We start from the raw sequence: 15,698 nt of genomic DNA, 5'->3' as shown, positions 1-15,698 counted from the left end.
GCTGAGCAGGACCAGTACCCAGAATTCCTCCACGGCTCTGCCTATTTCTTCACCAACCTCCCTCAGTGATGGGATGCCATTGAGAAGCACAAGACAAACCAACCCTTTTCTCCCAAAGTTATTTTTGGTCAGAGTGTTTTCATCACAACAGAAAAGCCAACTAGAACAGACACTAAGACAGGATCTTTGACTTTGGCTGGAGAAGTAAAGGATGCACTGGGCACAGGCCTGGGAGGCAGAAATCCTGGGTTCCTCAGTTCATCACAAGTTCATTCCACTGGAAAACAGTTACACTAACCCTTCTAAGGCAGGGTGGAGGAGCTGAACCAGTCTGTCCGTGGGCCTTTGCGGGTGGATTCAGAGGGGCTCAGTTGACTTAGAGCTCCCTGGTTTCAGCAGGAATGAAGGCTGGTGGACTAGAGTGCCACACGGAATGAAGAGTGGCTGTGGTTGCAGTCTCAGAGCCTGGGGACTATGCTGTGCTTGCATTTCAGGGGCTGGAGAAAGGGACCCAGGCGTACTGGAGAGGGGGTGCAGAAATGTGAGCTGAAGTCAAATGGTTTGAATTCATGGTGAAGACTATTGGTTGATAAAAAGTGAATGATTTTTATCTAGGCTTCCAACTTCAAACCCTATCTCCAGTCTCTAAGTCAGTCCCAATGCTGCTTGTGTGTGTGTGTGTGTGCGCACATGTGTGTTCTTCAGTTTTCTTTCTCTATACATATGGAAAAAAAGAAAAGCAGTGATAGACCCTGTTGTAATTTGAAGAAAAAAACAACAGCGTGTGAGACAAAGAGGCCATGTGATGTGACAGAGCTCAGGTGGGGGGTTTTTATTGGGGGGAAATGAATGGGAAAGGGGATGAACTGATAAGGGAAAACCAGTCTCTGGGGACCAGAGTAGCAGAAGAAAAGAGAGTAGGGAGAGGAAGGAAGGGAGGAAGAGAGAGATGTGAGGTGAGCAGGGCCCTTTTAAAGGGGAAGGTAGTGAATGTCCACAGCTCTTAGTGGCTACAGCTGAGGACGCACCCTGTCAGGACCCCAAGGTCAGGCCAGAACAGGTGCCTGAATACTAACACACCCTTTCTTTTGCCCTGCCCCCGGCCCTTAATCAAACAGGCTCACACAGTACCATAATGCTCTGCTCTTCATGTAACCACATGGGCCGTGAAGCCAGAACTAGAGAAATCGTTTGGACAGCCATGTCCGGAGTTCATCTCGGGTTTCCAGCTTTCCCTCCCATCACCATATGATGTCACAATAGAAGAAATACACCTATGTAGAGCAATCTTCATTACTAAATGGAAGCTGCTAGCCACAGAAACGACAACGTAAATATGGAGAAGTTCTAAATTGCCCTATCCAAGGATTGTAGGCTTGTGCTTGCTTATACAATCTTAGCTGAGTTACCAATCACGTGCGTCCTGGGCAGTCCTGACGGATGAAAATCAACAGCTTGGTTTCTGAGTTCATCACCTTTGGAGCTGTTTACCGGTCACTCACATCTCCTCCTCTGTGACCTGCCATTAACACTTTCACCGAGTGTTCAATTGAATTAAAACACCAATTCTTAGAACCTTGCATATTGGCAACTTTTTGTCATTCACAATGAAATATTTCCATCTGGTCACTTTGGAAGCTGTCTTTCCCCATCCAGCCGTCTCTCCCTGATGCCCCATGCGCCCCCCCCATTTCCTCACCCAGCCATGCGCCCCCCATTTCCTCACCCAGCCATCTCTCCCTGATGTCCCATGCGCCCCCCATTTCCTCACCCAGCCATCTCTCCCTGAGGTCCCATGTGCCCCCCGTTTCCTTCCCAGCATCTAACTCTTGGATTCTGTCAGGAGGGCTGTCCTAAGGTTCCTCCTAGTTACTCATCCTACTATTTTACATGTAGGTGCTGTTTATCTTTTTTGTCCATGATATAAAACAGCTCAAACTGCAGCATTTTCACATAAAACAAGTGTTCACCTGTGAATTGGAATACTGCCTTCACTGTGTTAAGCTCCCAACCAAACACTTTTTGGGATGCTTGAGGAGTTTCTGATCTGTTTCGGTGCTGAATTTGTTTAGCGCGTTGTTAGTCCTACACGGTTCTGATTAACCCACTTCACAGAAGATCCTGTCCGCTGATCTGTCTGCCTGCGGGAGCCTTCTTAAATTCTTTTAGTGTAACTCTCAGGTGCTTATGATTCGCCTTGAACTTTACACTAGTTTTATCTGGACCTCTCCTAAACTTACCTAGGATTCAATTCTTTCAATATGAAGTATACTAATGTTGGCTTTCCAAGATCTGTTTTGCCAGATGAAGACTCTCCCCAAATCTGGTTTGCTGGCAGGTTTTTATGCTTGTTTGTCTTTTGAATGAGAATGTCTGCTTTTCTTTTCCTTCACGGTAATCAATAATATAAAGCAACGGCCATCTTAGGGGCCCAAAACCTCACTTCAACTCATCTCGAGCTGCACACTGAGCCAACTGCTAAGTGACTGCAAGCTGCCAGAAGGTCACTGCACCTGTGAGGGTCCAGCCAGGAGTCAGAAAAATAAAAAATAAAAACCAACTAGTCAAACAAACTCATTCCACCTGTGATTGAACAGGGACCTCCTAAAAACAACCAGTGGAAGGCTGTTGAGTATTGAAGGAGCTGTAATGGTTAATACTGGCTGCCAACTGGACAGGATCTAGACCCACTTAGGAGACAGACTTCTGGGTGTGTCTGTATGAGCATTTCTAGATCAGGCTGGGGTGGAAAGACGCACTCCTCATGTGGGAGCACCATTTTTTTGGCTGGGGTGAAAGGTTGAAGGAAAAGGGGGAACAAGCTGAGCACCAGTATTTTTCTCTCCCTGCTTCCTGGCTGCTCTGCTGCCTCAGCTTCCCGGCAGCGATGGAATGCATACCTTCAAACCGTGCGCCAGAGCAAACCCTTCCGTCTTTAGCTGCTTCCCGGCAGCGATGGACTGAATACCTTCAAACCGTGCGGCAGAACAAACCCTTCCTTCTTTAGCTGCTTCTTGCCTGATATTTTGCCTGATATTTTGTCATCAAAAAAGCAAATAACCAACCAACTGACCAAACAACAACAAAGCAAACCCCTAACCCAGGGATGTGGAAAAAACAAGAGCAGAAGGCAGGTACTCTCCCTCTAGAATATAAGATGAAAAAGAGGAAACTAGAGGAAACCGGCAGCTGCTGGGGACGATTTGGGACCTACAATTCCTAGGGCGAGGGGTTAGGCTAGGAGAACTGAGCACCACAATGCTCTGTAAGAAGAGGAGGCCACAAGCAAGGAAACAATGACTTAGGAAAATAACAGCCATCTGTCAAGTGGAGTTTTGGCAAATGTCTTATTTTTTGTGGCACTGGCAAGGGCATAGTGCCCAGGTATTGAGTCAAACACCAGGCTGGATGTCCTTGTGGAGCTATTTTTAGATAGGATTAACATTTATATTAGTAGACCGTGAGTAAGACCCATGAACTCAGATGAAGGCCAAAAGAACAAAGACAGGGCTTCTCCACAGAAAGGGGAATTCTGTCCTTCCCTACATATCCCGAGGAGCCTCCATGACTGTGGGAACTGAACTCTGATAGATTCATACAGTAAGACAATGGTACCTATTTCCAAACTTTAGTTTTCATTGCACAGTTTTAGTGTGATGGGCATTTGTGGATTTCTCTGAAGAGAGCACTCTTTGTGGCCTTGTGGATCGCCTTAGAGATTCTATCATGAACAGCTACCATAGGGTCATTTTTATGTAGCATAAAATAGCCCTGACCTGGGCAGGAATAATCTGAGTTGTAGCTTGAAGGATATGTTTACATCCATACTGAATTTTTCATACACACTGAATAAGGAGAACCCTGAGCAAAAATTAAAACAATAAAAATGTGGAGTAAAAAGCATATTAAAAAGTTGGCTTCCAATTTATGATCCTTCCCTGACTGATCTCCTAAGTGCTGGGATTATAGTACGTTATTCGTGGATATTTACTTCACATCATTGCTGCTGCTCCTGAGCCCAATCCTGAGTGTTTCTGCATGGACAAGGCCCAAACCCAGGACAACAAAAGGGTCAGGGGATGGAAAGAAAGGGTTGCTTCCTTGAGGTTCTTATTGTCCCTTACAGTTACAATGACAGATTAAACTGAAGGGGCTCACACCCAACGAGTGTACCCTCATTTTATAGGACATTTAATCTTTCTTTGATAATTCTTTTTAGCACTGCTCTTCACCACTGGATGTAAGAGGTGAACTAAATTTAAGATCCATATATTGAGTGACTTCCAGATTCACCCGCAGGGCCAGCTGAGCGAGGGCTGCGAGGATGCACCGACTGACTCAGCCATTCTCTCGCCCGTCTTCCCTGCGCTGCTTCCACAGGACTTGACTCTGGAGGAGTCAGCAGGAGAGTCCCAGTCACATAGGTGTGAGCCCAGACAAAGGAGAGAGAGGCAAGGAGGAGGCGGCAGGATGGCCACTGCACAGGGTAAGTTTGGATGATGACACGGCTGCTACCAGGATTCTTAGACAATTTCCTTCATCCTTCAATTTCTCCCTTTCGAAAACAGAATTGTTGGGAAGATGTTGCACCGTCACACCCATGAACCAAGAGCACACTGTCTGGTACACAGCAAATCCTAATCCATGTGAACAGGTATGCTTTCTTTTTATTACTAATTACTGCTTCAGAGTAAGAGTAGAGCCATGGCAGTCAAGGGAAGAGGAAAATATGAACTGGGATTTAGCTATTGTATGTATAGGGAACATGGCAGGAGCTGCAGTTCCAACCAATCAGAAGCTGGAACATGGACGAGGCTGGAAGGGACTGCCTTGATAAGTGAGCATCATACATCCAAGAAAGGAAGTGACTGGGGCAGTGGAGAAGTGACGAAGAGGCAGCTGTCCATGAGAAGGAACGGCAGACACAACAAGCTTCAGTTCACAACAGGACAGAGGATTATCCAGCAATTATTGAACACTGCTAGCTCTGATTTATAATTCAAGCAGTTTAAAACACTTTAGACTAAATGCCTAGAAGGTTAAAAATGTATATAAGTTGTACCCTTAAGTAACTTATTAAAATTTCAAATTTTAGGGCCTCTGGTTTAGATAATTATAATACTTATTAGAAAACATCCTTTAATTCAGTATTGTCATAGCTGTCACTCATCATTAGCTTAAAACAGGCTCACTGAATAGCAATGTCATCTTGCCACTGAGATTTTGCTATGTATTTGCCCCAAAATGTATGATCATGTCTCAAAAATAATGACTGAACAGACAATTCTCAAAAAAGAAATTTAAGTGGTCAATAAATATTTTAAAAAGCATTTAACATCTGGCAAATGCAAATCAAAACTGCTTTGAGATTCTATTTCACCCCAGTCAGAATGGCTGTCATCAAGAAACCAAAGGACAATGGATGCTGATGAGGGTGTGAGCAAAGAGGACTCTTCACTCACTGCTAGTGGGAGTGCAACCCGTGCGTCCATTGCACAGATAAGCATGAAGATTTCTCAAACACTTGAAGACAGAACTCGCACATGACCCAGCTACAACACTCCTGGGCATATATCCAAAGCACTAGACCCTACTGCAGACACACACACTGGTCTGCTGCTGCTCAACTCACGGCAGCTGGCAAATGAACCAACCTGGAATCCATCGAGAGAGAGATGCATGATGAAATTATACTCTACCATAAAGAAAACGACGAATTTTCAGAAAATGGAGGCATCTGGAAATTATATTAACCCAAGAAACCCAGATTCAGAAAGACAAACATTGCACATTCTCTCTTACATGTAGATCCCAGCTTTCACTGCTTATATGTATATACACGTGCAGGGATGGGCTCACTGTTCATATGTACGTACACGTGCAGGTATGGGTTGACTGTTCATATGTACGTACACGTGCAGGTATAGGTTCACTGTTCATATGTACACACACGTGCAGGTATGGGCTGTGGAAGTAGGGACTACCGAGAGGAAAGGAGATAGTGAGGAGCACATGGAATACAAAATTGGAAATGGGCTGAAGGGAAGAGGATAAACAAAAATAAATATGATTGAAACATAATTCTTTGCATGCTAATTCAAAACAAAGTTTAAAATATACTATAGGTTAGTAAATTTATTCATGATATATTAATAAATAGCTTCAACTGACTGGGAAAAAATCTAACTGGTCTGTGATCTAAAAAATGTTTAATCCACTGGTTCACCTAAGTCAAACAATCCTATTACCTCAAGTGACCGCGTGACAAACCATTAGGTCACTTAAAGAAACTGCTCCCAGATCCAGCTGGAAAGGTCCACGCACAGACGCTTGTTTCCTTTGTCTCACACAGCCAGGGTTCTGGGGAAATAGCCCAGGGGGGCCACTCTGCCATCAAGTGCTCCTGCATGCCCACACGTGCCACTCACGGCCCTCAAAAACCCTAACTGGTGCTTGGGAACTCACGGCATTTACCGCTGCAGTAAGAGACAGACAATCCCAGAGAAAACAGCCCGGATGAAACTGGCAAACAGCATGAATGCCATGAAGCTGTGGCTGCCAGCTAGCCTCTACTCGGCTCTCCCAGGGTCCTTCCCCCTCCTAGCTGTGGCTTCCTGTGAAGCTCCTTCTACTATGAAGATGGCTGACCTGTGTAATCAACAGGATTTAATGTGTGACTCGGAGCTGGGACACAACAGATAGTTCATGCTCTAGGTGTCAATCATCGCTCTCAGGGTATTAACTATTTGTACTGTTATTTTTGCCAGAGTAAGTATTGAAATCCTTTGCTTCTCTAGTAACCTCTAGCACAATCCTGACATGTTTGCTAGTGCCCAGTATTTGAAAAATACACAATGAGTAGGGGCTAAACTTGTTCACATTTCTATAAATACCAAAGTTAACTTCATGAGACTTCTGAAACATTTGTGGATAATTTTATTTGTATTTTGTGGCTTTTTGTGTATTCTATACTCCATTCTATAGCTTTCTCCACAGTTAATTTATATATTTATATGTATGTATACAATACAATAAACAAACTCCTATCATCTAAGGTAGTATTCTATACACAGACATATAGACATGTATTATAAACCACATTTTTGCATTAAGTTCTACAGGTCCCGAAAGCTCCATTCACTCCGTACTGCTGGAGCTGACTTCCTGGATCCTTGAGCTGAACGGGAGTGTGCTTTGATACCTGGGGCTGCAAGGCTGCTAGAAGCAGCACGTGCGAGAATGAAGCACCACGTCAACAGAGACTGGGCCATGCATCGTCTTGTACAAGTCCCTTCCGCACTGTTTTCCCACGATCCCTGGCTGCACACAAGGGCCACGAGGCTGCCATGTGTCACTTTGCTCATCACACTATTTGCTTTGTAGTGACCAAACAGGGCAATTGCTCGCTAAAACCCAACAAAGGAACATGTTACCCAAATTCTTGTTCAAACAAGCTCCCTTGCTAGACACACCTTTCTTTCTGTCAGGACCGTGTCTGCCTTGCTTCTCGGTCTCCTACAGAAAAGTAGGCAGTGCCAGGGCTCTGTCTGAGAATGGGAACCATGGCTTTGATTTATTTTATAGGCAGAAGAAAGAGGGGGAAAATGGGACCTTCAGCAACACCTAGAATTTTGAACATTGGTTTTTCATTTAAACACTACATTAAGAAGTATCATTTTTAGGTATAAATTAGGCTAAATGACTTAAAAAGGATAAATGACTTAGGAATCTAATGACCAGAATACTCAAAGTTTTAAATTAAAGCAACAGACTGAAAACGGAGCACAGTCTAGTTGTAAGCTGGACTGCACACACCCCAATATTAATATTATAAAACTGGGTGTTATGTATTTCCTGTTAATACTATTTTCTGTATTACCGTCAATGAGACAAGCTTATAACAATATGAAGAAAACACAGACTGTTAACTAGCACTTTGGTTTCTTTCCTTGACTATTCATTTCCCCAAAGGTTTGGCATTTTCTAAAATCAACTACCATTGCTGCCAGTACAAACTCAAAGCTGAAAACTTTCTCTTCTGCACAAAAAGAACATTCTGGCCATCGGTAGCACGAAATGGCAGCTATTTCCTCACTGTGGAGAGGCTGGTCTCGGTGCAGCCTGAGCCAGTGTGGGAGCCTGCTTCCATCCTTTCCTGTGTATTACAGTGAGGTCATTCCTCTCGAGTGAACCCCTTAGGAATTCACTAAGATATGACTATGTAGTGTCACATCTGCGACAAGAGTCAGCTGTTAGAAAAGCCACTCAGCTAAAACGTGTAACACAATCCACTGTTCCTGCTTCAAGAAGGTTTTGGATTTCATCAGCCTGGACAGGCTCTTTCGTCTAGGGCTTCCCATGGTAACAAATGTGCCCTCTTCCTGAGGGAAAGGCACAGTTCCCAGGATGGCTTTCTCTGGAGCAATCAGCACTTACTACCCATTCCCTGGAGCCAGGCCAACACAGAAGCGGCTGTCCTCTGTGTTCGGTATTGCCGGCTGTCTTCTCGCTGAGCTGCATGGAGTGCAAGTCAGGTACGCAGCTTGTTGGGAGTGCAGAGCCAAATGTGTTAGTCACGCCATCCCAAATGTGGGCCTCTGGCTGCTGGGGAAAGGAAGCTAGGAGTGTGGCCGTCCTTTCCCCTCACACCGCCGGGAAACACCTCACGTCAGGAGACCCTGGCGTCCTGTTAAAGCAAAGGCCGATGCCACCTTTCTAAAAGTGAGAAGGGGATTATTGTTGCTCTGACTGAAACAGCTGTGTGGTCGCTGGACTCAAGATCTGTAAGAAGGGGCTAAGTCTGCTGCTGAATTCTAAATATTTAAAATTGGTAAAATCTTAGATAAAGGGCAGGTAACATAGCACATGGTCTTTGCAATCACACCCCAAGGAAGAAAATCCTTTAACATAAGACAATTCCTCTAGTTTCTAGAGTTTCTAATGGTATGTGTGGCAGGGTAGAAGTACACGAAAGTTTCATGCTGTAGACTTAAAGACATACAAATTCATCTCAATGAAGACAGAAGGAGAGCTATTTCGATGCCTATGACTTCTTCTCTGTAGCCATGGCTTACCCGTGGAACCCAACATACAACATTCTAAATTGCTTGCCTAATATTCTTAGTCCATAAAGATATTTGGATTAAGATATCAAGGCCAAAGATAAAATTTAAGCAGAATTATCAAAACTAGCCCATCCATCTTTAAACCCCAACTGTGATGGCGGCCTTACCCGCTGCAGCCGATGACTTTGTTGTAGAGATACGACGGCAGGCCTTTCAGGTGGGTGTTGTTATCCACATACACGTACTGCAGCTCTCGAGAGCGACCTAAATCTGCAGCAGAGACAACAGGGCTATAATTCCTTTAGGAAGGCGCCGTTATAACATGAAATACAAAAAGGAACGTATAACATCGTGAATAACCCCAAGTTTCTACTTTGGAAGAAAGAAAGGGAATGTTTAATTCTGGGTGTATATTTACGGCAGTTGTAATGTTGGCTTTGTGTCAGAAAACATGGTGTGGAGAACTTACTTAATCTAGACTTTGATTTTTAAACTGGAGGATGAAATGATCAGGAGCAGAATATCTGATCTCCTTTCACGTAAGACTTCTCTGACATTTTAGACAATTCCAACTGTCTCTTATAGGGACCTCATATTCCCTTCTTTATCTGTAGAAAATGTTATACAAACTAAGGTCATGCTAACCAAACTGACTTTGCACCCCAAAACTGGATTTTACTTTTATGTGTATGTGTGTGTTCCGGAGTCCATGTCTCTGTACTACATGTGCAGTGACTGCAGAGGCCAGAAAAGGGCGTTGGAGTCACTAGAATTGGAATTGTGATGTCTATGGGTCACCATGTGGGTGCTGAGAGTGAACCTGTGTCCTATGAAAGAGCAGCCAATGCCTTTAACCACGGAGCCATCTCTGGCTCTCTCCTCTGTGTTTCTGTAGGCCAGAGACTGATGTTGGATGTCTTCGGGGCCTCCCACTGAGGTGGCACTCACCAGCTTGGCTACGCTGGCTGGCTAGTGTGCTCCAGAGATCCTCTAGACTCTGCCCTCATGCCCAGCACTCAGACTGTAACTCGCCTACACTACACAGCCCTCCTCGGTATGTGAGTGCTGCAAATCTGAACTCAGCTCCTCAGGTTTATACAGAAAACATTTTACCTACTAAGTCATTGCTTCAGCCCCTCCTTCTGCCCTTTGATATAGAACCTTAGCTTGGGTGAACTTTAGTCAAGTTCTTGAACCTTCTGTTACTTCCCTGCCAAATCCGATTTTAATGAAGAGCCCTGCTAAGTCAACTTAGCAAGGACGCTCCCTTCACGTCTGATCACCCTCCCTCATCATTCAGCTGGAATCTATTCTTGGGTTTAGTATAAAATACTTTAGCATTAAATTTTTAGGTTTATCTAGTAATTTCTGGAATTTTTGCTTACCTTTCCACCAAAAAGAAAAAAAAGAAAGATTTCTAAGATAGCTTAGTGAGTAAAGGTGCTTGCTGCCAAGCCTGACAACCCGAGTGCCATCCTCAGGACCCACACAGTAGAAGGAGAGAGCCAAGCCTGCCAGCTGTTCTCTGACCTCCACACATGTGCCATGACACATGCACACAGAACACTGCACACGAATAATAATAAGAAGAAATCTCAAAGATCATCAAGAGGAAAAAAATCACCAAGAACTCAGAATCCAGACTCTCTAACTACTGCTCACTCAAGCTCCAAACATGTAAAACCCACAATGAGACAGCCAAGTGGCTGTGACGTCAGCACCTGTGCTAATGGTCAACACTGCCTGGTCCTTCAGCTTCAGCGTTATCAGGGACAAGGCTCATATGAAAAGAATCTGAAGTTATATGTATGTACCAAAATATTGAAAACTGCTCTCTTAGTGAACTGAAACTTTACACTTACCAAAACAGGTGAGAAAAATATCAACTGACCAATACCATATTCCATTAACACCCGAAGAGGCCTCAGAAATCCACTAAAATACCCATTTCCTCACAATTCCTCTGACAAAGTTATAAACACAAACAGAAATTTGCTTCGTTTATATATTGTAAATAGGCTGCTTGTGGTGGTGCATGCCTTTTTAATGCTAGCACTCGGGAGGGCAGGAGGCAGAGGCAGGTGGATCTCTATGAGTTCAAGGCCAGCCTGGTGTACATAGCAAGTTCCAGGTCAGTCAAGACTATGTAGCGAGAACCTGTCTCAAAAACAAAACAAAATGAGACAAGATCAAAACCATAAATGGCCTCTAGTCTCAGATTTGCCTTTCAGAGCCCCTCAGAGGGTGAGAGGTGGGGGTGGGGGGAATTCAAGGAAAGCAAAGTGAAGATTCTTAGCTTGGACTCGAGCAGTGGAGAGGCACGGAGCACACTAATAATTCGAAAAGTAGAGACAGGAGTCAGCCAACCTGATTTTGAATCTTCATTCTTGTACTTACTAGATATGTGAGCTTAGGATCTCATCTGTATAATAGAGAAAATAAAACTGTCTCCTAAGTTTGGTAAGAATGACTAGGTTTATAAATGATCAAGCAGGACTCTTGGCACAGAGCCTTCTCTAGTATATGACAGTTATTATTCTCGTTATTATTAGTAAGTGATACACTGGAAAGTGTGGCCAATTAAGAGAGAACTTTCTTTGGCATGCAGCAGGGGCACTAATCCTTTTCTACACTTTAATTGCACAGAAAGAACAGGAGGCTGCAGCTCTGGAGGTGATGATTCACCCTTCAAGCCAAGGACACAGATGGGACATGGCAGAGGAAGCACCCCTCTGTTCCCATACACCACAGGGGCTCCTGTGCACACTAAATGAGGTGACACGCAGAGATCACACCACCAAGTGAAATACACACTGACACTTGCGACTTTTTACATAGTTTAGCCTTCTCTCCTCTCCTTGTTTTATCGGGGAAAGACTACTAGTTAATGGTTTAAAAATAGTATTTGCTTTACATTTTATCTTAGGGAGAATCTGGCCAGCACTTTCTGAGCACTTTGTAATTTATAATATATGCCCCTAACAGTAGGTACAATTTTGTGCCATAGCTGAATCAAAACTAGTATCAACTGTCTTAAAATCTATTACATATTAATGCTTCTTAATATTTCCAAGTAGCACAATTGGAGGGGGAGGGAGGGAGAGAGGGAGGGAGAGAGAGAGAGAGAGGGAGGGAGAGAGGGAGGGAGAGAAGAAGGAAGGAAGGGTAAGAGGAGGCAGGGAGGGAGGAGAAAAGAAGAAGGGAGAGGGAGGGAGGGAGAGAGGGTTGTAATAACATGCTCTTAGTGTGTTTGGAGTCAGAACTGAGCCTGGATCCCGGCTCTCTACTTGGTAACGGATTTATGATTCAGAGCATCTTCCTTTGCTGGACCATGAGGATGACACTGTAACAGTTCAGATTGGTGAGTCTATGACATCGGTGTTTATGGCGCCAGACTTGACTGCCTGCACAGTAACCAATGCTCAGCATAGCTTGGTCACTTTCCTCCCTCTTCTGAGTGTGCAGAGATCAGAAAGGGAGGGTGAGAGACTGAAGAGAGCCAGGCGGCTGTTTTAGCTGACACAGCACAGCCTGCTGGTGAGGTTGAGACAACTCCATGTCTGGCGAGGTCCCAGGCTGAGAGGGCTGTGCTCTGGCAACCTTAGAAAAGCATGCTATCAGCTGGCCAGAATACAGTCCGCTGGTAAGACTCACAGGCACATGGGGTTGGCATTTTAAATTAATGAGGCTGAAGTATGAGTATCTGCTGCATAGAAGAGCCTAGAGACTGTCCCTGCACCAACCTGTTGTCAAACTCATAGCAATCGTCCTGCTTCAGTCCTTCAATTGCTACAGCCATGAGTCACTATGCCTGGCTTAGTTCTTATATTCTTAAAAAAAACAAATATTTTATATATAGTATTTTTATTTTATGATCATTGGTGTTTTGCCTGCATGTTATGTCTGTGTGGGTGTCAGAAGCCCTGAACTGGAATTACAGGTAGGTTTGAACTGTCATGTAGGTACTGGGAATTGAACCTGGGTCTCTGGAAGACCAGACAGAGCTCTTAACCACTGAGCCATCTGCCAGGCCTGGTTCCTATATTCTTAACACAGAAAAAGCTTCACTCAATAACAGATTTTGGGAGAGACTATTGACCTACTAGTTAATAAGATCACAGTTTATTTTTTTTCGTTTGATTAACATTATTTACTACTAATAATGCACCAATACCTTATGCTAAATAAACACTATAAAAGAACATTTCTAAAAACTTCTTGAGGTACCCAGGAAGCAAAGGCAGGCAGATCTCTGTGAGTTAGAGGCCAGCCTGGTTTACATAATGAGTTTTAGGACAACCAGGGCTATGTAGAGAGACCTTGTCTCAAAAAAACCAAACACACATACACACACACACAAACACACACACACACACAAACCACCACCACCACCACCACCACAACAAAGCCCTGTGACAAAAGGCTCAATATATAAAACGTAGAAAGCATACAGTTAGTTACCTGACTGCCCAGATTTTAAAGCCATCAATAACTTTCCAGTTGGCTTTGCGGGATGGGGGCATAGGGTTGTTTTTGTTTTTTCAAGACAGGGTTTCTCTGTGTAATAGACCTGGTTGTCCTAGAGCTCACTCTGTAGTCCGGGCTAGCCTCGACTCCCAGGGATCCACCTGCCTCTACCTCCAAGGTGCTGCACCACCACCACCCGGCTTCAGGTGGCTTTTGAAAAAACTGTACCACACCCTCAAGTAGCTCCTTCTTACAGACTCACAGATCAAAGTTTAATGCTTAAAAACTAGCAAAGCTAGAAGTCCTGCACAGAGCCCCATTCTTTTCATTATTTGAACCTCAAGGCTCTGGCATATGCAGACCACATGGCTGTAGGAACAAAAAGCTCCTATGTGTTCCGGCTATGGCTCTCTTAACCACACAGTATGAGCAAGCACAGAGGGATGCACGCCAGAACAGAGCAGGGCTGTGTTTATTATACCCTGACTAGTATAAAAGTCATTTGCTTATCGAAAGAGGAATAATAAGGTCTTTTAAACAATAAAGTGGGGCCAAAGAAACCGAAGCATCAAAGCAGCAGATCAAAATTGGCTGCTCGCAATGCTCTGTCAGCGTCAAACCAGCCATCAGAGTTCAGTACGCCAGACAGCCAGGCTGAATTCCACCATTTCCAATGCTATAAAACACAGGGTTTCCCACACAGCGAATTTAGAACAATTTACGGGCTATTTCAAAATGACTTTCAAATTAAGTTAAATTGCCTATACGAACCCCTAAGTAACAAGGACACTTCAGCCACTTTTCCAAAACAATAAATTCCTTTAGGGGCTAACTTCTTTGAACACAGACCCATGCACCAGACTCCATGACATCTTTTACACAGCCATAGTCACTCTGGTATATTCAACTTTTACAAGATAAAACTTCAGGGTTAGCAAGATGGCTCAGTGGGTAAAGCACTTGTTAACACCCTGATAATCTGAATTTGATAAACACACACACAGATTTAATAAAACCCTTTCATGGTGGATTCTGATGTAATGAGATAGTTCCTACTCTGTAGGTTATAAATGGCTACTAAATAAACTGACTACAGTGGATCTCAACGGTGAAGGCTTCCTCTGGTGTTAGTTTAAATACTCACACTTGAGGCAGGATCTTTGTGTCCATATCAGATCAAGTGACAGAACCCATAAGCAATGAGGTAGGGACTGTGCAAGGTGCTCTGGGGCTCAAAAATCAAGACACAACTCCTACCCTTCTTTATAGTCTGATTCTAAAGCACAAATAGCTCATACTGATTGGATATTTATGAATATTGAGTCGTGTGCTTTTACATGTATCTTACAGAATTCTTACAATAGTGCTATGAAATGTGTTCCTATTGCCCTATTACTTTCCTATGGCCAAGTCCACAGAGGATTAAACTGCAGCCTTGAAACTACCGGCAGAAGTGCCTGTTTCAGCATGATGGGTGCGGGACGGCACTGCCCAGAGGAGGAAGGGCTCCTGGGGGCAATACACACCCCAGGCATCCAGCTGGGAAGTCAGATCTGGATCTGCAAGGGGCACTGCCAAGGAAGCAACTGATGAGGAAAACATCTCTTTCCTTCCTTTCAAAGACCAGAAGCCTAGCAGGTAAGTTCTGATTCAGATTTCGGGCAGATGCATCAAGGGTAGGAAAATCTCCTTCAGGGAAGATCCCAGGGAGGGACATGTGCTAATCCACCCAGCATGGTAGAGACTTGCAGACTCAGAACAACACGTTGTTCAGTGCTGTGGCCGACAGCCAAAGAGCAGACTGTCTCGGAGACAAGGCATCCCGAACTGGACTCAGTGTGAACTTAAGAACTTCAGAACGATGCCTGATGGAATTCCAGATTCCTGCTTTTAAGTCAACTGACGACATCATCCAGACTCTGCCAGCACTGCACATTCTTGTCACCAACCTACAACACTGTAAATACTAGAACCAAAGTAACCAAAAGCTTTGCTGCCAAGAGTCCAGCTCCAGGCTTGCCTGCAATGGGATGTTATACGGTCCAGGACGCTCAGGCTCATTATGTGACTGAGGATGGCCTTGAACTCCCAGTTCTCCTGCCTCCACCACACAAGAGCAGGGATTACAGACATGTGGCACCCATCTGGCTTTGTTTTGTTGTTAAT

At 44.3% G+C, this 15,698-nt stretch overlaps 1 protein-coding gene across 2 annotated transcripts in view; it reads right to left on the bottom strand.

Annotated features, from left to right (window-relative positions):
• The window catches only part of Lrrc28 (leucine rich repeat containing 28), a 99,296-nt gene that overhangs the window by 16,529 nt on the left and 67,069 nt on the right, over positions 1 to 15,698 (bottom strand). For both annotated transcript variants that reach the window (XM_057756293.1, XM_057756292.1), the window contains one exon: positions 9,233 to 9,335. In XM_057756293.1, the coding sequence (XP_057612276.1) occupies positions 9,233 to 9,335 (103 nt within the window). The remainder of the gene's footprint in view (positions 1 to 9,232; positions 9,336 to 15,698) is intronic.

Source organism: Chionomys nivalis, chromosome 23, assembly GCF_950005125.1.
Source record: "Chionomys nivalis chromosome 23, mChiNiv1.1, whole genome shotgun sequence".
Classification (NCBI taxonomy): Eukaryota; Metazoa; Chordata; class Mammalia; order Rodentia; family Cricetidae; genus Chionomys; species Chionomys nivalis.
The sequence above is the reverse complement of the archived record's forward strand: the minus strand, read 5'-3'. Positions and strand labels throughout refer to the sequence as shown.